Source organism: Saccopteryx leptura, chromosome 2 (assembly GCF_036850995.1).
Source record: "Saccopteryx leptura isolate mSacLep1 chromosome 2, mSacLep1_pri_phased_curated, whole genome shotgun sequence".
In the NCBI taxonomy this organism is placed as follows: domain Eukaryota; kingdom Metazoa; phylum Chordata; class Mammalia; order Chiroptera; family Emballonuridae; genus Saccopteryx; species Saccopteryx leptura.
Genome location: NC_089504.1, coordinates 273179468 through 273203024, shown reverse-complemented (window position 1 = coordinate 273203024; position 23557 = coordinate 273179468). Strand labels below are relative to the sequence as shown.

At 41.6% G+C, this 23557-nt stretch overlaps 1 protein-coding gene across 1 annotated transcript; it reads left to right on the top strand.

Annotated features, from left to right (window-relative positions):
- The first annotated feature begins 306 nt into the window (after positions 1-306).
- On the top strand, positions 307-23298 carry HSD11B1 (hydroxysteroid 11-beta dehydrogenase 1). Its single transcript, XM_066361832.1, has 6 exons — positions 307-548; positions 1331-1461; positions 2218-2329; positions 2483-2668; positions 21147-21290; positions 22696-23298. The coding sequence occupies exons 1-6, from the start codon at positions 461-463 to the stop codon at positions 22923-22925; spliced, it is 891 nt and encodes a 296-aa protein (XP_066217929.1). The 5' UTR covers positions 307-460; the 3' UTR covers positions 22926-23298.
- The last annotated feature ends 259 nt before the right edge of the window (positions 23299-23557 follow it).

Here is a 23557-nt window from a genome sequence, read left to right as displayed (position 1 = left end):
CTGAGATATGGCTTGAATTTGGCTCTCTTTGCTATTACTCACATTTCCCAGAAGCCTCACACATGCTTTCTCTCTCTCTTTGACAAACACTTTTGTAAAGCTGTTGGTTCCTGGTATAAATGCTGTTAAAAAGAAAATGAGCTCAGGATAGTGATGCCCAGAAATCCAGTCCTGTACAGTCATGAGTTTGGTCATCTGTAAATCTCTTCTTGCTCAGTGAAAAGGAATAAATAGTGTTAACTGTGAAATCTACCAGTACCAGGCTACCTAGACAAATAGGATCCCTCCCTAGCCAATTGCTGCTCTTACAGGGAAATTGGCTAACACTGCTTGAGATTACTCCAGCCTCCCATCCTTGATGTCACAATTCGGACATTGCTACTTGCCTAGGAGGTTGTAGAAGGTTGTGTAGGTCCTCTCTGTGTGTCCTACAGGGCTCTTCGTGCCAGCTCCCTGTCTGATGGCTTTTATGAAAAACTATCTCCTCCCCATTCTTGGGGTCTTCTTGGCCTGCTACTATTATTCTGCAAATGAGGAATTCAGACCAGGTAAGTACCAATGTAACGATGTCTAATTTTGGAGGAAAAGATTTTTTTAAAAAAGAAACAGGGGTGGCGGGAGTGTCTGAAAATCATGATGATTTCCTGATCCACAAAGTTACAAAACAACAAGGACCCTGAGGTGGCAGAGTATTTCTGTGCCCTCCAGCCACAGGCTCTGGGTAATAGGAGTGTGAGGAAGAGTAATGATGTAGCCAAATGATTGTGAAATAGTACATGTTGTATTTGACAACCTTAATGAACAGCAATTTTAGATCCCCTACAAAAGTGAAGGTAATTCCAAAATTCCCAGCTCAGCCGGATAGGTGGGCTCCATGGAGAGACGGATGAATGAGAGGCAAGAAAGTGGTCTGGAGTTGATGACTAAATAGAAGTGAGGGAAATCCCTGGAATCTCTGTGAGCGTTATGTGTTTTGATAATGTTTTGCATTTTATTTCAATTGAGCAAAACTAGATGAGTCCAGAGACTTCTGCAACTCTAGTGTTCCAGCTGAAACCTCTGTCTATGGAGTTGTTTTTTAGGCTGGGGGGGGGCTTGTTTTGTTTTAAGGAAAGACCATAGGAAGGCTTAGTTTTGAGCAACAAGCCAAACCCCCATTTCAGAGCATATTTATGAGAGACTTGAACTTCCCTCCACTGATTTATGCAGTTTGAGATGAATTGCATTTATAATGTGAAGACACTGAGATAAGGCTGCCCACATCCAGAGCAGGAGGAGGGCTGTTGCTGTCATGTTGGGTATGCTCCTCACTTCCTTTTGGGTTTCCCAGAGATGCTCCAAGGAAAAAAAGTGATTGTCACAGGTGCCAGCAAGGGGATTGGAAAAGAGATGGCCTATCATCTGGCAAAGATGGGAGCCCATGTGATGGTGACAGCAAGGTCAGAAGAAGATTTAAAGAAGGTGAGGGTCTTTGCCCACAAACATGTCTATACGTACACAGCCAGATGTATTCTTACATATAGGAGCCAACACAAAGAGCCTGGCACATCCATACGCAGACGCACACACACACACACACAAACTTACAGGTTTATGCTCACACACAGAGGCTCTAACACCCAAACACCCACAATAATATGAAAATATGCATTTCAGCATTCATTCCCATTACATATATATAGACACAAAGACCTGCCTGTGCATACACAGTTACAAAGTCACTGATATATAGATACGTGCTCAGATACAAAAATTCTAAGACCTACACATGAATTCATATTCTTATATCTATGTAAATTCTCAGGCACATCACCTTGCATATGCTCAGACTCATAAACACAAGGATATAAAAATGTTCACAAACCAAAGGGTCCCCACACAGAAACTAACATCATTCAGAAATACCAATTCCCGGAAACTCACACATGCATACCATGGACTTGAACCTAAGCACCGTGATGAGTTATCCATTTAGACCCTACCTGAAGTACTTCCGGAAAATATTTCACACAGAGGAGAAAGATTGTGTCAGGCTACATTTAGCAACACACACAAACACACATGTACACTAAATTCACACTCATATACATAAACCCACCACCATTTCTAATCAAACCAGTACTGTGAGCAACTTCTCATATAAATCCCCATTACTTCAGAGACTGCCCCCAAAGGTCTGCTGCCAATGATGCCACCCAGGTCACTGTGCCCTTGCAGATAGTATCCCACTGCCTGGAGTATGGAGCAGCCTCAGCCCACTACATTGCTGGCACCATGGAGAACATGACCTTCGCAGAGCAATTCGTTGTCGAAGCTGGAAAGATCATGGGTGAGGCTGCTTCTCCTCTCTCCTCTTCGGGACTTGCTCCATGGGTCTTCGCTCAATGGGACTTTGCTGAGGAGCTTTGGGAAGGAAGAGGGGAGGGGGAAAGCAAAGGTATCAACCCCAGATGGTTTCTCTTAACACAGTCATTTCTTGCAGGGGGACTAGACATGCTCATTCTCAACCACATCACCAACACTTCTATGCAGTTATTTAATGGTGATATCCCTCACGTGCGCAAAGTTATGGAAGTCAACTACCTTAGTTATGTGGTCATGGCTATGGCTGCTTTTCCCATGCTGAAGAAGAGCAATGGAAGCATTGTCGTTGTCTCCTCGGTGGCTGGTGAGTGCAGCAGAAGTGCCAGGGATGATGGTTGGGGGCTCTGTAGTAAATATGAGTATTTTATCAGTTTTCATGGAGAGAAGTAACACAAGATAAAGTGGAAGTTGAAATGCTCACAGTGATCTTAAACAAAAGCTGATTAACAGTTTGCCCATATGCGTAGACAGGCAAATATATGAATAAGAGACTTGGGCATGCAAACTCAATGAGGAGCACGCATACTGAGTAAGAGATGTTGTTTGTGTCCATGCAAAAAGAGGGCTCATTCAGAGTAGATGGACTACAAGATCCCTGGGAGGAACAGAGAAAAGGTAGCAGTTCAGAGTGCCTCCCAGGATCCTGGTGGCTCGTGATCTACAAATGGAAGTCCAATGAGACATCGAGAAACTGCTGGAGGACAGCTTCTCCTGGTACTAAGGGAGAGACCTGGTCATGACGGTTATGACCAAGAGCTGTAGGTAGGTGAAGTTAGTTGATGCAACTAACTGAAAAGTGAAATTTTTTAACAATATACAGTTGCCTAATCAGTGGGTTAAGACAAAATTAAATAAACAAAAACAAACACACCTTATTATTAACAGACCTGCCTATGTGGGGGTGTAATCCAAATCTGAGCTTGCTACACTAAAAGTCTAACTTAACCAACTGGGTAGGGAGAGAGTGTGTACAACAGGAATATTCACGATCAAGGGAAATCCTGATGTTTTGGATGGTGGCAGCATTAGAAGTTATCACCAGTAAAAAGCCAGGGAGTTTCCAGCTTGGGAGATTCCTAGAGGCATTTCATCATAGGTCCAAGAGAAAAGTTCCATGTAAATTTGTTGATTAGCCAGTTAGAAGAATACAGCTGGAAGGTGTAAACACCAGGATTAGTGTCAGCCATCTAAATTTCATTCCTGGCAATGTAAAAACAAATCTAGGTGATTTGTTTTTACATTGTAAGTAAGTTCTTAAGTATTATATTTCACAAATGTTGGTTATTACTGTAACTAAAAACACACCATCTATGTTATAAAGAGCCCTACTTTCTGGATGGAAAAGGCCTGCCTAGTGGTGGGATAAAAAAGCAGTGTGTCTGTGCCACCAGCCAGTGGTTAATATGCATCCCTGTGCTTCCCAGGCAACACAGATGCTCCACCCCAGCCCAGACTCAGCCTCTCTTGGAGCTGAAAGGGAGAGCTTCTAGATGCATACGAGTGGGAAGTGTGCTGGCTGGGCACATACTCAATTCACCCTAGGGCATTGGCCAAAACCCTCACATCTGTCACAGCGTAGGTGGCTTTAAGGATTTCAGAGGATTAAATAATATGTTGACTCCAGGCAAAGGCATGTATCGTCTTTGACTGGAGAATTTAACTTCATAACATATACACAGTGTGACTGTTCTCAAAAGGTGCAAGAATTACTGTAAAAGTCCAAGGTCATAATGAAATTTTGATAACCTCTGTTCCCACACATCTTTTATACCTATTAAATGTCACTTTGCAATTTCTGTGGACTCTGGGAGATAGAAATCTAGGTGGACTGCTATCCTTCAAGTCTATTGTTTGTACAGCCAAAAGAATTCAGCCTGTTCATTTTGTTCATTTGAGATTTTTTGTTTGTTTGTTTCTTGAGGTAGGCCTGCACTGCTATAAATTTCCCTCATAGGACTACTTTCACTGTGTCCTATAGATTTTGGGTTGTTGTGTTCTCGTTTTCATTTGTTTGAAGGTATCTTTTGATTTCTTCCTTGATCTCATTGCTAACTCTTTCATCGTTTAGTCACATGTTATTTAGTCTTCATATTTTTGTGTGCTTTTCAGTTTTTTTCTTGTGTTTTATTTTTTAGTATAGTTTTATACCATTGTGATCCAAGAAGATGCTTGATACAATTTCAATATTCTTAAGTTTAGGGAAACTTGTATTGTGGCTTAACATGTGGTCTATCCTAGAAAACATTCCATGTGCACCTGAAAAGAATGTATATTTTTCTGCTTTGGGTTGTAATGTTCAAGATATCAATTAAATCCATCTGATCTAGTGTGTCATTTAAGGCAACTGTTTCTTTGTTGATTTTCTGTCTGGAAGAGCTATCCATTGATGTCAATGGGGTTTTATACTCCCCTATTATGCCTACATTGCTGTCAGTATCTCCTTTTATGTACATTAAGATTTGCTTTATATATATGCTCCTATGTTGGGTGCATAAATGTTTACAAGGATTATATCCTTTTGTTGCAGTCTTCCCTTTATCATTGAGTAGTGTCTCTCTTTTTCTTTTACTATATAGCCTTTGTTTTGAAGTCTATTTGGTCAGATATAAGTATTGCTATCCCAGCTTTTTAAAAATTTCCATTTGTGTGAAATACATTTTTCCATCCTTTTACTTTTAGTCTGTGTGCATTTTTCATTCTGAGGTGGGACTCTTATAGACAGCAGATATATACATCTTTCTTCCTTATCCATTCAGCTACCCTATGTCTTTTGATTGGAGCATTTAAGTCATTTACATTTAAATTGATTATTGATAGGTACATATTTATTGTCATTTTATTCTTTTAACTATGTTCCTCTGTGGGTTTTATTTTTTTCTTCTTCTTCTTAAAGAATACCCTTTAACATTTTTTTAATGCTAGTTTGATGGTAAAGTACTCCTTTAGTTTTTTATTGTCTGGGAAGCTCTTCTATTTCCCCTTCAAGTTTAAATGATAGCCTTGCTGGGTAAAGTAGTCTTGTAAGTCCTTGCTTTTCATCACTTTGAATATTTCATGCCAATCTCTTCTGACCTGCAAAGTTTCTGTTGAAAATCAGCTGACCGTCTTATGGGAGCTTCCTTGTAACTAACTAACTGCTTTTCTGTTGCTGCTTTTAAGATTCTCTCTTTGTCTTTAAACTTTGCCATTTTAATTATAATGTGTCTTGGTGTGGACCTCTTTTGTTTCATCTTCTTTGGGACTCTCTGAACTTCCTGGATGTGTATGTCTTTTTCCTTCACCAGTTTAGGAAAATTTACAGTCATTATTTCTTCAAATAGGTTCTCAATTTATTGCTCTCTCTTTTTTCCTTCTGGTATCCCTATGATACAGATATTGCTATGCTTCATGTTGTCCCAAAGGTCCCTTAAACTATTGTCATTTTTAAAATTTTCTTTTTCTTTTAGCTGCTCAACTGGGTGTTTTCTGCTATCTTGCCTTCTAAGTTGCTGATTTGATTATCTGCTTCATCCAAATTATTGTTTATTCCTTCTAGTATAGTATTCATTTCAGATATTGTATTATTCATTTATGATTGGTTCTTTTTTATGGTTTCTATGTCCTTTTTATGCTTACTATATCTTTGTTGAAGGTCTCACTAAGTTTCTTGAGCATCCTTATAACCATTTTTTTAAACTCTAGATCTGATAAATTGCTTGCCTTCATTTCATTTAGTTCTTTTTCTGGATATTTCTCCTGTTCTTTCATTTGTTTCTTTGTCTCCTCATTTTGGCTTCCTCTTTGTGCTAGTTTCTATGTGTTAGGTAGATCTGCTATGACTTTTAGTCCTGGTACAGTGGCCTTATGTAGTAGGTGTCCTATGGGACCCAGTGACACAGTCTCCTTGATTACCTGAGCTTAGTGCTCCAAGAATGTCCTTTATGTGCATTTTGTGGGTCCTCCTATTGTAATTGAGTCTTGATTGCTATTGGCCTGCTTGCGCATAGAGTTGATTCTCGGGCTAGCTGACTGTGAGGATTGACCCATACCTCAGTGTACAAGCTGTTGGGCAGGTACTGACCACCTGAAGTAGAATTTACCTCAGCAAGGCCTGGTGCCTGCTGAGATCTCCCTTTGGATATGTCACTTACCAAAGCTAATTGGATCCTGCTCTGATGTTGTCTGAAGCTGGCCACCAGGTGTGTTGGTTCTGGGGCCTCTTGGGAGGAACTCTGGTGCAGGCCAATGTCAGACATCACCTGTGACTGGCCCTGGCCAACGTGTTTGGAGGTACAAAGTGATCCACAGTTTGTGGCTGCCTCTGCTAGTCCTGGGTGTGCATGGAAAGGACCTAGCTATGCAACAAAACCAATTTTTACCTGCACTGGGCCCCAGGCAGGTCAGCAGAAGTCCCAAAGCACCCTGAGATTCACTTTCATTCACCTCTACCTGTTGGCTGCCTGTTAGGCTCAGTCACTGAAAGAGCCTCTGATGATACTCAAGTTGCATGAGGTACGTTCTCAGTGAGTCACCAGGAAGAATGAGTGGTATTAGCCAGATTGATGCAGGTTCAAACTTGGTGCCAGTGGTTGGTCTGAGGTCACTCAGCAAATGTCCAGGGCATGCCAAGTCTAGCTGCCACCTGCTGAGTGTTTGCACACCTTTGTGATGGTAATGTGTGTATGGTGGTGGGGGAGGGGGTCTCAGGGAGTTATCAGGGTGAGGTCAGCAGAGTTTATCAGGCCCAAAACAGACCAAAATTTGGCCATATGAAGGGAGGGCTATGCACCATTCAGGCATGCAAAGGAAAAATTTCCCATCCTAGAGCCATGTAACTCAGACTGTCTCAGATTCTGCCCAGACCTCAGCAGGGTGGAGCCAGCAGGAATTCAGAGGATGGGGCTAGCAATCTCCTGTGAGGGGAAGGACCCAGTCAGGTTCATGGCAAAGTGGGGGGGATGGCCCCCACCCCAAAGATACACAATTCAGTCACTGACACTCCCTGAGTTTGCCCAGACCTTTACACCCAGCCCAGGCAGCTGACTCCTCAGCAGGGTACCAACTTTGCAGGATGGGGTGAGAGGGAGTCCAGAGTATGGGGCCATTGCTTTCACCCATTTTGATGCTGTATGGAGGAGGGTGCTCCACCCAAGTAAGATGGTGTCTGCGGTGGGGAGAGTGACTTAGCACAGGGATCCTGGTAGCTGTCCCTTCAGTTCTCTCCCAGAGCCACAAACCCCATTCTCTCCTCACATGACTCTTCTCTCTGCCTTCCTTCTACTAGAGCCCAAGGTGAGTGGCTGTGAATGAGAATTCTGTGCTCTTTAAAAGAATACCTCTGTCTCTAACAGACTTCTACCTCTCCCTGGTAGACAGAATTCCACTGATTTTCACAGCCAGATATTATGTGGGCACCTCTTCCCAGCTCTGGTGCTCTAGGCTGGGAGCCCACTGCCTTCTAATCTTATATGTGTCTTCTCATGAGCAATTGGAGAGACTGCTCATTGTTTATCAACATCAGTGTCTTTTAGAGAAATAGGACCCTTGATTTTCAATTGGACACTATCCACTTTGAATAAAGACCACAAGTGCAGCCAGCTGTGGCAGAAGAGAAACATACAACTTTCAGGTTGTATATATCCTTTTTTCTACATTTTCTCCCACTGGAATTCTGACATGATATTAAGCCATCATGACCTACAGGCAAGGGACGCCCCAGGAATGGTGGTTCTGTGATAATAAGATTCCTAGACTACTTCCTGGGATAGAACTGCCATAGCAGCCTGGACTGTAGACCCCAAGCTATTATTCCATGAGAGAAAAATAAATTTATATTTGTTTAAGCCATTTTAAATTTGGGTTTTGGTTATAGTAGCTCAACTTGTACCTAAACCTGCATGTGGGGCAGGAGGCACTAACTGATGTTATATATACATAGAAACTTGATCAGTAGGTGACAAATATGGTGCTGAATGGTAGATGGATATAAACTATCAGGAAGCTCATAGCGGACATACAGATGGCCATTAGACTTATGAAAAAGATGTTCAGTGTCACCAATCATCAGAGAAATACAAATTAAAACCACAATGACATATCACCTTACATCTGTCAGAATGGCGCTCATCAATATATCAACAAGTGTTGGTGAGGATGTAGTGAAAAGGGAACCTTCATGCATTATTGGTGGGAATGCAGACTGGTACAGCCACTGTGGCAAGTAGTATGGAGTAATCTTTAAAAATTAAAAATGAAACTGCCTTATGACCCAGTGTAAAGCCAGCAGCCGTGGCCAGGGCCACCATCACAGCAGCCTTCTGGCCCATGCAGGTTCGCATTGGATTCGGACAGTCGGTAAAGAAACAGTGGAGCCAAAAGCTGGTGGGCCATAGTCTTTAATCCTAGTTTGCACCCGGCGGGCAAGTAAAAATACACACTGGGCTCCAAAACCCAATCACATTCAGTGCTCACAAAGCTACTGATTTATCCGAGTTTCCTAGAATCAAAGGTTTCTAGCTCACCAGACTTATTCTCCTCAGTTCCCCATCTCCTTCCTTCTCCCAGATACAAACTCTACACAAACTGGCATCTCACTCAGCACTCCGCCATCTTGGCTGCTTTTCCTGGCCTCCTCCACGTGGCCTCCTTCCGCTGCTGGTTCTACTCTCTCTGCTCTCTCATGCTAATCTCAGGAACCAAGAGCCAAGTCCCGTTTTGCCCCCATTTTATAGTGTAGCTTCACAACCTTTAATCCAATATACAAAGTAGGGAAGTCTCCAACCCAAAGTCACCTTCTGAGGCATGATTGGATTGCACCACCCCACATCAAAAAGGGTAGGAAAGGCTTAATCCCAAAACCAAGCCCCAGGCTACAAGGATTCCGCCTGCCTTTAGCCCACCCCAACACACATTAATATCACCTGGGCAACGGCTTCCTCGTGTTATCTTTAACAAAGTGAGCATAATACATTTTATCTGCCCAACAATCCACCCTTATGCTCACTTTACTACCCACAATCTATACCACCGGCATCCCTGTGCAAGGAAATTAGAACATTACACAAATTACAACAGCAAAAATAATAGTTTCAACAATTACAAAGGTACACTTCACCAGTCTCTGAGCACTTTGCCCAAAGCGCAAAATGTCCTCGGGCAGTTTCCTCTTGAGTAAAAAACATGTAGCCCATGGCCCCTAAAAGGACAGCCATGGGGAGCCAGAGCAGCAACCAGTACTCTATCCCACCCATCAAGGGTGGTGGCTCCATACCAATCTCTGAATCCTGCCTTTAGCCCACCCCAACACACATTAATATCACCTGGGCGACGGCTTCCTCGTGTTATCTTTAACAAAGTGAGCATAATACATTTTATCTGCCCAACACCCAGTGATTCCACTTCTGGGAATATATCTGAAGAAACCCAAAACATGAATTCAAAGAATATATGCACCCCTATGTTCATTGCAGCATTACTTACAATAGCTAAGATCTGGAAGCAGCCCAAGTGCCCGTCAGTAGATGAGTGAATAAAAAAGCTGTGGTACATTTATGCAATGGAATACTACTCAGCCATAAAAAAGAAGGAAATCTTACCCTTTGTGACAGCATGAATGGACCTAGAAAGCATTATGCCAAATAAAATAAGCCAGTCAGAGGAAAAGAAGTACCATATGATTTCACTTATATGTGGAATCTAATGAACAAAATAGAAACAGACTCATAGATACAGAGAAAGGGCTGACAGTCAGGGGGAGGGGAGGTTGGGCGGCTGGATGAAAAAGGTGAAGGGATTAAGGAAAAAAAAAACCTCGTAGACACAGACAACAGTGTGATGATTACCAGAGGGGAAGGAGCATGGCGGGAGGCAGAGAGTTAAGGGGGAATAAATGTTGATGGAAGGAGACTTAACTTGGGGTGGGGACACACAATACAGTATACAGATGACATGTTACAGAATTGTACACCTGAAACATATGTAATTTTATTAATCAGCGTTACCCTAAAAGAAGTCAATATTGCAAAGAGGAAGAAAAGGGAACAGGTTTCTCTACTGCACATATCAACTAAGAGGATTTAGAATGTCCATAATAACGTTCTGATGTTTTGCCTAAAGATAAGAATATACAGATGTTAATTTTATCCCTGCCTTCAGCTCTGGCATACCCACTTTTTCCTGAAAGGTAGACCAATGCCTCAATGTATGGGTATGCATTGGGGTGAAAAGTGAGGAGGAAGGGCAAAGTCAAGGTCTAGGATGCAAAGGGGTCTGGGAACTAGAGTAGAAAGAGGCTAGAAATTATTTAGCCCTCATTCAATTGTTCCAATTTTTCTAAGAAAAGATGAATCTTACCCTTAAATCCAATCACCTCAAAAATAATTTTCAGAAACCACAGTTTCCAAGGTGAGCGGAAGTGTTTATGCATGTTAATGTAAGTATTTACATGGAGGGAGGAGCCTGCCGCTGCAGGTTCAGACTGTTTGGAGGAGAATGGGGAGAAGAATGGGGAGATGACGTATGTGTGTAGAGATATGCCATGCATGACCTAGATAAAGACCCAGAGGAAGGATCAATAAACTGGACATAAAAATTCCACTGTCACCTAAATTCAAAAGATTATGTTTAGGCAGAAACTGAAGGATTAAGACAGGGGTCCCCAAACTACAGCCCGCGGGCCACATGCGGCCCCCTGAGGCCATTTATCCGGCCCCCACCGCACTTCTGGAAGGGGCACCTGTTTCATTGGTGGTCAGTGAGAGAAGCATAGTTCCCATTGAAATACTGGTCAGTTTGTTGATTTAAATTTACTTGTTCTTTATTTTAAATATTGTATTTGTTCCCGTTTTGTTTTTTTACTTAAAAATAAGATATGTGCAGTGTGCATAGGGATTTGTTCATAGTTTTTTTTATACTCCGGCCCTCCAACGGTCTGAGGGACAGAGAACTGGCCCCCTATGTAAAAAGTTTGGGGACCCCTGGATTAAGAGAAACTGCTAGACTGATCCTCAAGTTCAGTGTTGTATCTGCCCAGCCCCCTGCCCCAAGAAGGGTGAGAGGAGGTTTGTCACTGCTAAAGACAGTAACAATCTAATGCAGGTTAAGAACAACAACAACAACAACAAAATGCTATTTATGACAACCATTGCTCTACATTTCCCCCTTAAAAGGCTGGGTAGAGCTTAAGCAGTCATGGTTACTGACCCTTGCTATCCCATTGGTTTCGGTCAAGTGCACTTCCTGATGAAAATAGCAAAGTTCTGCCATCATTCATGTTGTTATATTTACTTACGAAGGAGTTTGGAAAGGCTTACAACAAATACGTTCTAATTGAAATATACAAATAGAAAACTAGGTCTTAAGAAAAGAAGAATATAAATATGCCAAAATTAGACTCAACACAGATGCTGTGCTTATGTTTCAAATTAGGCTCTTGAGTTACTCAACAAAAAGACAAAAAGGAGGCTCAGTATGTACATAAGATTATATCCAAAGAAGGAAGCCCTGAGGAAAGCAAATCATTTCTTAAATTTCTCACAAAAGGTTCTAAGTTGAAGGCACAAAGTAATTGAAAGAGCAATGCCCTAACAACTTTTTTAAATGTTTCTGTGGGTATACAATTTATACACATATATCATGAAAATTTGAAAAATGAAAAGAACTGTAAAATGAAATTAAAATAATCTATAATCAAGCCAATATTTTGGATAATTCTCTTCCAGATACATACAGATACAGGTACAGGTACAGATACAGATACAGACATAGCTACAGGTACAGGTACAGCTACAGCTACAGGTACAGGTACAGATATAGGTACAGGTACAGATACAGACACAGGTACAGGTACTGGTACAGGTACAGGTACAGCTAAAGCTACAGGTACAGGTACTGGTACAGGTACAGGTACAGGTATAGATACAGGTACAGGTAAAGGTACTGTACAGATACAGGTGCTGGTACAGGTACAGATACAGATACAGGTACAGCTACAGATATAGGTACAGGTACAGATACAGACACAGGTATAGGTACTGGTACAGGTACAGCTACAGCTACAGGTACAGGTACTGGTACAGGTACAGCTACAGGTATAGATACAGGTCCAGGTAAAGGTACTATACAGATACAGGTGCTGGTACAGGTACAAATATAGGTATTGGAATAGGTACAGCTACAGATATAGATATAGTATAATTTATTCTTATCCTGCTAGATATTTAGGTTACTTTCAATGTTTTGCTATTATAAAAATTCTACAATAAATGTTCTTGTTCATAAATTTATGTCTAAGTTGATAATTATTCCCTTCATAAATTTTAGCACTAGATTTACTGGGCAAAATGATGGGAATGATTTTAAAGCTATTGGAACATAGTTCCAAATGGCTTTAGACAAAATGAAAAATAAGGGACTAGACTTTTTAAATATATTTTTAAAATCCAATTTAAATGATTACTATAAGCATTATGCCCCATTCCACCCTGAGTATATGTGAGTGTTCATCTCCCACCTACTTTGCAGAGTTAACAATTTGCAGCAATTGGCAATTTCGTAGGTAAAAGTAAAAGATGTTTAGTACAGTGATCACTCAGTATTAGCAAGGGATTGGTTCCAGGGCACCACATGTCACTCCAGTGGACCAAAATCCACGGATACTCAAGTCCCTTACATCAAATGGCATAGTATGTGCATATAACCTCTGCACACCCTTCTGTATACTTTTGTGAAAAGCAATGACCGCCTGACCAGGTGGTGGCGCAGTAGATAGAGCGTCAGACTGGGATGCAGAGGACCCAGGTTCAAGACCCCGAGGTTGCCAGCTTGAGTGCAGGCTGATCTGGTTTGAGCAAAGCTCACCAGCTTGGACCCAAGATCGCTGGCTCAAGCAAGGGGTTACTCAGTCTGCTGTAGCCCCACAGTCAAAGTACATATGAGAAAGCCATCAATGGATAACTAAGGTGCCACAACAAAAAACTAATGATTGATGCTTCACATCTCTCTCTGTTCCTATCTGTCTGTCCCTATCTATCCCTCTCTTTGACTCTCACTCTGTCTCTGTAAAAAAAAAAAAAAAAAGTGATGACCACAGGGACTTACTTCATCTTGTACTCTGGACTTCATCCTGTGGGACAAATTGCACTGACCTTGCTGGCTTGCCAAAAAACAAGTTATCGTATTTCCCCATGTATATGACGTACCCTTTCTCGAAAAATTTGGGGTCTGAAAACTGAGTGTGTCTTATACAGTGGTTGTGGCATTTCAAATGCCAAGGATGGATCTGAGGAAGAGGCAATATATGAAGACTGATTTGTCATCAGATACAGATGAGGACAAGCTAATGGATGGGAGTTTTGACAGTGATGAGGAGCTGTATTAATTTTATGGTGAATAAAACTTAAATTTAATAACTTTATGTAATACATTTTTTTTCAAATTTTGGGCCCCATAATTAGGTGTGTCTTATACATGGGGAAATATGGTATTTTCTGAGAAAGAAACTTTCAAAGACTGTACAAAATAGCTGCTTTTTAAGAACTATGCAAAAAAAAAAAAATGTTTCTTTCCCAGTCATGGAAAGAGATGTTCATGAGAAACCACTGACTTGTGAAAGATCAATTTTCCTTCAGTCATAACTCTTGGTAAATGGCTACTGTAACCTGAATGCTAATTCCTGGACAGGACACTTTCTGATTGCTTCCAGAATCTGTTTCTGAATTGCAATTCAAAAACCCAAATAAATGTTTTTCTACCTTTTTCTCTCATCAACACTTTAAATCATCTCTAGATTACCTATAATACCTAATACAATGTAGATGCAATAAATTGTTGTTATAGTGTATTGTTTCGGAAAGAATGACAAGAAAAAAATCTGTACACATTCAGTAAAGATGTACTACCCACAGAGTACATGCCCCAACATAACTTTTTTTTTTTCAAATATTTTCAATCTGGTGTTAGTTGAATCCATCAATACAGAACCCTCAGTCATGGAAGGAAGACTGTAGTTCTTTCATTTGTTTTACTGGTTTTCACAATTGATTTTTGAAAGTCTAGTCCTTCATTTTTTATTTGTCTACAGCAATCTGACAATATGTATCAACAGCCTTAAAAAATGCTCCCATCATTTCACCTAGCAAATGTAATGCTAACGATCTATCAAGGAATAATCCTCAAACCACAAAAAAAATGTACAGAAGCACTTAGGGTTGGATTTTTTTCAATGTGGCTATGAACCTATAAGAAAAGTTAACCGATGCTGAAAACCATCAGCTGACACAGACCTGCAGTCAGGCACCACAGTCAACTGAAAGTCAGAATCCAATTGATGTCTAGAATAGTTGATTCTTAATGTTTTCCATGAAGTTGTCTGGCTCAGGAACTCCCATGTAATTTAAGCAAACAATAAATCCTTTATTTTTAGCAGTATAAAATTAGTCTTGCCCTGTACTCTCTAAGTAAATGTTGAAAACTATTTAGTAAATATTACATTTAAAAGGAGTACCAAATCACTGGCCCACATCGGGCACACATCTGTCTCAGCCCATCCTTGGGGAGCCGGCTGGGTATTGCAGTGGAATTGCAGTGGAGAATCCACCATGAAATAAGGCCCCCAGGCGGTCCCAGAGAGGGCATGGTTATGCCATATCTGCTTCTCTCAGCACTTCTGCTCCTCTCTTCTCTATTAGCCTCTGCTTCATTTGGTGTAGAGTTCAACCAGGCTGCCACAGTCCCTTTCTCAGCATAACTACTCTTAGTATGCCTTTGACTTCTGGCCCATTATCAACTCTCTTGGTCTCACAATCTCCCAACTCCAAATCCTTTCCAAAAACGAGGTATCTAATTGGCTCATCTGTATTTTGTAAATCAATCCTGCAAGTCATTCAGCCTACAGAGGGGCAGTTACTGACTCAGGTCCAATCAGCAAGACCACAGAGAGGGCAAAGTTAAGCTACAAGCAAAGGAGGCAGTGGTAACATGTCTGATTCCTTAAACATTGCTCTGTTGGCACAGGTTGTCAAACGTGAGCAGAATGGGACAGCTTTGAGTCAGGGAGCAGCCATGGCAGCCTGAGTTGGGATACTAAGACTTGACATGAGATGAGAAGGGCATCCAAACAAGAGGCAGCAGCGGTAGCTTGGTTTATACCAGGAGCCTGGTTCACACTAAACCAAGGAGGGTGTCCATGTGACACCAGGCATGGGGTGTCAGAAATAACAGAGGTGGCAAGGGCATCAGCGAGGGGGCCACAATGGGGCAGCTCAATATGGAGTGAAGAGGGGGCCTTGTGGCCTGGTATGGGGTGTCATTGCCCGGTGGGGATGAGGAGGGTGTCCACACAGAGGGCTCGGAAACAAGTGAAGAATGATCATATAGAGGGGGTATTAATCAAATAAATAATGTATGTTGAGGATAAGGCTCTCAATGTCAGTGTTACAAATATGAAGGGGAAGAAAATTAGAATAAGCCCTTTGATTCTGCCCCCAAAAATGCATAGCCTGAATCAATGCATGAAGAAACAACAGAGCAAAGTCAAAACACTAAGGACATTCATCAGCAGTGTGCTGGTAAATGTTTAACAAGTCACCCTCCAGAGGTGAACAATCAAACATTTTTATTTGTAGCATTTCCATGGTATAAGGACTCTCATGATGGCCATTTGAATGTGACCCCAACCTGCCTGCAAAATTCATGAAAATTGAGCAGTCAGCTCTTGTGATCCAGTGTGAGCCAGCTCCAACATGTTACCATGTACAAAACTATTGGCGGTACTCAACAGTGCCAGGGTCACGAGAGTCAAGGAAATCCTGCAGAATGTTCCAGAAGCTAAGGAGTGATGACAACTAAATGCAACCTGTGTTCCTCAATCAGATCCTTTGCTATAAAGGATATTATGAGGACAAGTAGCAAAAGTTGAATGGGGTCTGTGGACTAAATAATCAGTGTTAATGTAGCAGGTTGAATGGTGGTCCTTATAAAGACATGTCGACATCCTAACTCCCTGAACCTGTGACCATGACCTTGTTGCAGAATCACCTCCCACAATTCAAGTTCACATGCCATGGCACCGGTAAAGCTGAAACATGGAAACACCGGTGCTCGGAAATGAAGAAATGTTTATTTTATTTGGCCAAAGCAAGAGGACAGGAGAGCAAGATTTCTCAAATTCATCCCTCTCAAAAAGCAGAAGTAATGAGTTTTTATGCAGCTAGGGAGGGAAGGAAAGGGTGTTTCAGTGACTGAGAGAGAAGTCTGTTTCTTGAGTCATAGATGACGCTTGAATGTCCCAGACTCCTGGGCGTCAGAAGCTGCTCACAGCTACCTTAAAGACATTCTTTCCTTTTGCAAAACAAACTCATAATTTCTCTTTGCAACCATGACGTTATCTCCTCCTGCTCGACAAAGAGACACCACATCAGCAACTTATGAACTACATTTATGAAAACAAAAGGAACTGAGCAGAAAGAGTAGTTAACGTGTGAATCAAGTCTTATTAAGAATTAAATTATTTCATTCTAGCTGCCAAAAATAGTAGAGGTATTAAAATCATAAGGGAAATGCAAATCAAAACTACAGTGAGAGACCACATCACATACCAGTTCAATTGGCTATTATCAACAAGACAAGTAATAACAAGTGTTGGATAGATTGTGGAGAAAAAGAAATAAACCCTCATTCACTGCTCATGGGAATGTAAACTGAGATAGCCACTATTGAAAACAGTATGGACATCCTCAAAAAATTAAGAATAGAGTTACCATATGATCCAGCAACCCCTCTTCGGTTTATCTACCCAAAAATTGTTTAGATATTTACTTGCAAAGATATATGCACCCCTGTGTTTATTGAAGCATTATTCACAGTGGCCAAGACATGGAAACAACCAAAGTGTCTTTCAATAAATGATTGGAATAAGAACATGTGGTACATATATACAATGGGATACAACTTAGCCATAAGAAAAGATAAAATACTGCCATTTGCAAAACATGGATAGACCTTGAGAATATTATGCTAAACAAAGTAAGTCACAGAAAAAGCTAAGAACCACATGATTTCGCTCATATGTGGAATATGAAACTGAAATCTTGGTCATTTCATGTAGCAATATTTTTTCTGATATAACTCCTCAGGCAAGGGAAACAAAAGAAAAAATAAGTAACTGGGACTACATCAAACTAAAAAAGTTTTTGCACAGCAAAGGAAACCATCAACAAAACAAGAAGACACCCTACTGAATGGGAGAAGATATTCACAAATTATACATCCAATTAGAGGTTAATATATAATATATATAAAGAACTCATACAATTTAACCCAAATAACAAACAAATTTAAAAAGGCGTAGAGGACCTGAACAGATGTTTCTCCCAAGAGGATATAACAGGTGGCCAAAAGAAAAATGAAACCATGCTTAATATCACCAGTCATCGGGGGAATGCATATTTAAACCACAATGACATATCTTCTCATACCTGTCAGAATGGCGATCATCAATAAATCAACAAACAAGTGTTAGCAAGGATGTGAAGAAAAGGGAAAAGTCATGTACTGTTGGTGGGATCGCAGATTTGTTTAGGGAAGGTGAGAGTGGAAAGTGATTATTTATTATAGGATTCTTGCAGTTCTTCTCTAACTTTAAAGTTATTTCAAAAGAAAAAGATATCCCCATCCTACTAGTTTGGAGGAGGTGAGGGTGGGTTTTGTGGGCTTTTTCATTGATTTCCCAGAGACACCCTATAGGAGACACCTTCAGTGTCAGCAGTGTGTCCTCTACCTCACACCTTTCAGTTTCAGGGTGTCAACCAGCCTAGCCCTCCTGGCTCAGTCCACCCACCATTCCTGGGCAGGTGATCCCAGGCCAATCCCCCTCCAATTGGTCTCTGGGAATGCCATTCGTTGGACATACTGTATATAATCACACAATGCACTCAGCTTTGCTCTGAAGCTAGGTGAGCGCTTGCCTTTAGACTTTCCTGAGAAGCAGGAGGCAGGGAAACAGAGACAGACTCCCACATGCGCCCTGACAAGGATCCACCGGGCAAGCTCCCTACAGGGCAATGCTCTGCCCATCTGGGCCTGCTGCTCCATTGCTGGGCAACTGAGCTACTGTGAGGCCATGGAGCCATCCCCAGCACCTGGGGCCAAATTGCTGGAACCACAGCTGCAGGAGGGGAGGAGGGGGGAGCAGGGGAAGGGGTGGAGAAGCAGATAGTTGCTTCTCCTGTGTGCCCTGACCGGTAATTCAACCCAGGACTTCCACATGCCAGGCTGATGCTCTGCCACTGAGCCATCCGGCCAGGGATCCCTTTTGACTTTCTAGTGTAAGTCAAATACCCATCCTCAAACTCCAGAGGACACTTGTAAAGGACTCAAATGATCTTCCTGAAGCCCCATTCATGTGACTTAAGGTGAAGGAAATGTAAATGCCTCTGCTGATCCTTGGTTAAGTGAACACATAGGGCACTGACAACTCTCCCTTCTGCAAGCACGCCTGTTTAGGCTGGATGTGGGTGATGAGGTAACGCTGGTGGAACAGGTTTGTGCCCACCCTTCACAGTGAGGGTTCTTAAATCCATGCTTTTGTTCTTGCCTTGGGAGATGTGAGGGTGCTGAGACAACAGGAGGAGCCACTTTCATAGGCCCCACACCTGCACAGACATGCTCTTGCCAAAGTCACTTAGTGAAATTAAGTAACAGGTTTTATCCTACTTACCTCTGCCAGTTTGTGCTGTTTCAACACCACACGCTCCTCCCTCGTCTCTGGCCAAAACTCTTCCCTGGGTTTCACCGCCCCTCCTCAGTTCTCTTCATCTTGTGGTTGGTTTCTTGGGATTCTTTCCATTCTAAGACCTCTTCTCAATGTACTCTCCCTGGCAATTTCATCCATTCCCATCACTTCAATTATCCCTGGATTATGGGTTGTCTCCATACTTATGATGGACCTCAGGTTCTTTAAAGACTGGAGGAAAGAAATGGATTAATCTTGAAATCTGACTTAATCCAGCCAACTGGAGAGTTAGACCAGGGGTAGTCAACCTTTTTATACCTACCGCCCACTTTTGTATCTCTGTTAGTAGTAAAATTTTCTAACTGCCCACTGGTTCCACAGTAATGGTGATTTATAAAGTAGGGAAGTAACTTTACTTCATAAAATTTATAAAGCAGAGTTACAGCAAGTTAAAGCATATAATAATAATTAATTACTAAGTACTTTATGTCAGGTTTTCGCTCAGTTTGGCAGAATAAATCTTTATAAAACAACTTACTATAGTTAAATCTATCTTTTTATTTATATTTTGGTTGCTCCGCTACCGCCCACCATGAAAGCTAGAATGTCCACTAGTGGGTGGTAGGGACCAGGTTGATTACCACTGAGTTAGACCATGAGGGGTCCAGTTAAGATTAACTAGTTAAACAGAGATTTAAGGTGGTACTTACTGCAAGAGACAGCAGATTTCAGCCAAGTTAACTGCCCACCTAAAAAATAAAAATCAATACTCTTAGGAGGACTAGGACAAAATCCAGTAATATTATAATATTAATAATAAAATGCATTACTGTACATACAAGAATAGAAAAAGTGACTGACACTCAGGAGGAAAGGCAATCAATGGGGATCAACTCTAAAAATGACCCCTATTTATAATTAACAGACAAGGGTCTTAAAGTAGCTGTTATAACAATGCTCAGCAAAGAGTCTAAGGTCTCCAGCCACTTCTACTCCCTCCTCTTATAAAGGATATAGAATAGGTTACCATATCAGGAATGTGTCCATATGTCCTTGCAAAAACTGGAGTGAGAATTAACCAAGTTGATGAAAGTTGTTTTTTTTTAAAAAAAAAAAAAAAAAAAAAAAAAGTAGTTTTGGGTAGAAAAGTAAAGACAGGAGTTTTCATTCACCTTGTGAAGAAAGCAAATCAATGATAGCTCACTGTATTGACAGAGGGCTCTTGCCAAACCCTTGGATTCCCAAATATCTTGGGTCAGAGGTGAAAGAGTTAACAACTGTGGCATTACATGGCTCTTTAAAGTCCCTCTTATTTACCATCTATACCAGGGGTCCCCAAACTACGGCCTGTGGGCCACATGCGGCCCCCTGAGGCCATTTATCCGGCCCCCGCCGCACTTCCGGAAGGGGCATCTTTTTCATTGGTGGTCAGCGAGAGGAGCATAGTTCCCATTGAAATACTGGTCAGTTGGTTGATTTAAATTTACTTGTTCTTTATTTTAAATATTGTATTTGTTCCCGTTTTGTTTTTTTTACTTTAAAATAAGATATGTGCAGTGTGCATAGGGATTTGTTCATAGTTTTTTTTATAGTCTGGCCCTCCAATGGTCTGAGGGACAGTGAACTGGCCCCCTGTGTAAAAAGTTTGGGACCCCTGATCTATACTAAGATCTGACCAATCCCTCCCTGCAGCCCTGCTTGGGTCTTTGGACCAGCCCTAGATTAATCAGTAGCCCCAGTGGTAGCAGATAGTCTGGTTGTACATTCTGTGTCACATACCCATGAGAGTCAAATTCCAAGCCCAAATTCATGATTCAGGAGGGGTTTCCTAAAAAAAAAAAAAAAAATTGTATTTTTTAAGAGTCCTTTATATGTATATTAAAGATGGAGAATAATTTTTTTCTTTTATAAATTCAACACAGCATGATACTCTCTATAGGCAGTAGAGAGAAACTACAACTCAACAGGTAGAAGGACTCCATGGGGGGTTACAAAGCCTGCTACAGTTAAAGCAAGGATCAGCTCTGCAGGACTGAAATGGATGATCTTTTTAACCCATTTCTTTATCATTTAGGGAAAATAGCTAATCCACTTATTGCTCCCTACTCTGCAAGCAAGTTTGCTCTCGATGGGTTTTTCTCCTCCATCAGGAAGGAATATTCACTGGCCAAGGTCAATGTGTCAATCACTCTCTGCATCCTCGGCCTCATAAACACAGGTAAGATCAAGCGATAGAAATAAATGGTCTGCAGATGAGTTGTCTGTCTTACCATTTGGGTAAAGAAGGTGCTGAACTCCATGATTCATATGTAATGACCTAAAAGCCAATGAGAGCCCTAGTCCTCATTTAATGAAGCAGTCCCTGAGCACTCTTTGACCTCCGTCTTTCCCTTCTGACCACCAGATATGCTGAGTGACAGCACACTCGTCACCTGATTCTATTCTGAACATCTTATATCCTCTTGGACTCTCAATGGCCATTACTTTCCTATACAAGACATCAAATACAAGTTTGTTTTTCTTAATAACATCCCTGGCAGTATATGAACCTATCGATAGATGAACCCTTTGATGTGCTGCACTGAGAAAGACTCAGCATTGTTTTCATAGTGTTCTTGCCCAAAATGCATAATCTCACTCCAGTTATAGGAGAACAATGGGAAAACCCATGAGAGACCAGGAAAGACTGAAGAACTGTCACAGATTGAAGGGAAAATAAGACTTTAATATGAAGTGAAATCCTGGACAAGATCCTAGAAGACCATAAAAAGGATATTAGTGAAAATACTAAGGTCTTTAGTTTAGTTAGTAATATTGTTCCAATTATATCATACCTATTCTTGATAATTGTGCAATGGTTCTATGTGCTATGATGACAGGAGAAGCAGGGTGAAGGCTATGAGGGAATACTGTGCATAATTTTTATAACTTTTCTGTAAGTCTAAATGCAAGTTTATCCAAAAAATGTGACAGGCACAGTGAGAAAATTTTATTTCAAGAGTAATTGAGTCAACTGAGTGGCAGTTTCAGAACAAGAGCAAGAGAAAGACAAATGCACAGTGAAAGGAGAGATGGATGGAGAGAGAGACGGGAGCCGTGCAAGAAGAACATGAAGTTTGGGGAGAAAGACGCTAACAATAGAGTTTCTTTCTATGTGAAAGTGGTTAGTGTTGATGAGGGAGCAAAGGCCTGGATTCGTGTCCATTCTTCCTTCTGCAAGTCAGTAAATCATTATTGTACAGTGCTCTGTTTTTTCCCACCGACACTTCCTGTTAGGGACTGGGTCACCCTCTGACACCTCTCTGCTCTGCTCCCGCATGTTACTCCCTCACTCCCAACCGAACCACCAAAACAGGAACATGATTCAAACCTCTCAACCAATTAGCTCTAATGCCCCCACAAATTGTCAGTCAGGAAGACAGGGCCTGTATTAAGCCTTCCTTTGCCCAACAGGCCCTAAACATACCCACTCTTCTCCATGTAATCCCTGTAGGGCCCATGGACCTTGCAGAGCAAGCACTGGCAAACAGCCCCTAATGGCTAAGTTGTTGGAGTCAGCAGGTATTTCATCACGTAGGCTCTCCTAGTCTTCAAAAGCCCACTCTTTGCTTGTCATTTAACAGACTCAGCCATGAAGGCAGCAGCTGGGATACTCAACCTAGACCCATCTCCAAAAGAAGACTGCGCCCTGGAGATCATCAAAGGGGGAGCTCTGCGCCAAGAGGAAGTGTATTACATCCAATCAGTCTGGTCCAGACTCCTGCTAAGAAATCTAGGGAGGAACATCCTGGAGTTTCTCAACCTGAGATGGTATAACATGGACAAATTTATAAACAAGGAGGAACTTCTTTAGGGCTGGGCATGGAAAGGGAGCTTGGGACTGTTCTGCCTGATATTTATCTAAGCTCCATCCATGAGGGCATCCCCCCAGAGGGATAAAGGAGACTCCTCAGAGAGTTGCAAGTCACGCCTCACACCTCACAATTTGACGAGTCCTCTAACACACACACAGTGGACATGTAATTGTAATAAATGTCATGAACTGCAGTTGTGTCTATGAGTGTTTTGGGGGGAGGAGGGACAGGGTTGCCTAACCCCTTCATCTTTTTCATTCAGCCCCACAACCCACCTCCCCTCTGACAGCTTTCAGTCTGCTGTCTACCTATGGGTCTGTTCTATTTTGTCAGTTTACTTTGTTTATTAAAGTCCATATATGGGTGAAATCATGTAGTACTTGTTTTTCTCTAGCTGGCTTTGCATAATACTCTCCAGGTCCATTCATGTGTCACAATGGATAAGATTTTCTTCTTTACTTATTTATTTTTTTATTATTAAGAGAAAGGTAGGGAGGCAGAGACAGACTCCTGCATGCATACCAACCAGGATCGACCTGGCAAGCCCCCTACCAGGAGATGTTCTGCCTGTCTGGGCCACTGCTCTGTTGCTTGGCAACTGAGCTATTTTAGCACCTGAGGCAAGGCCATG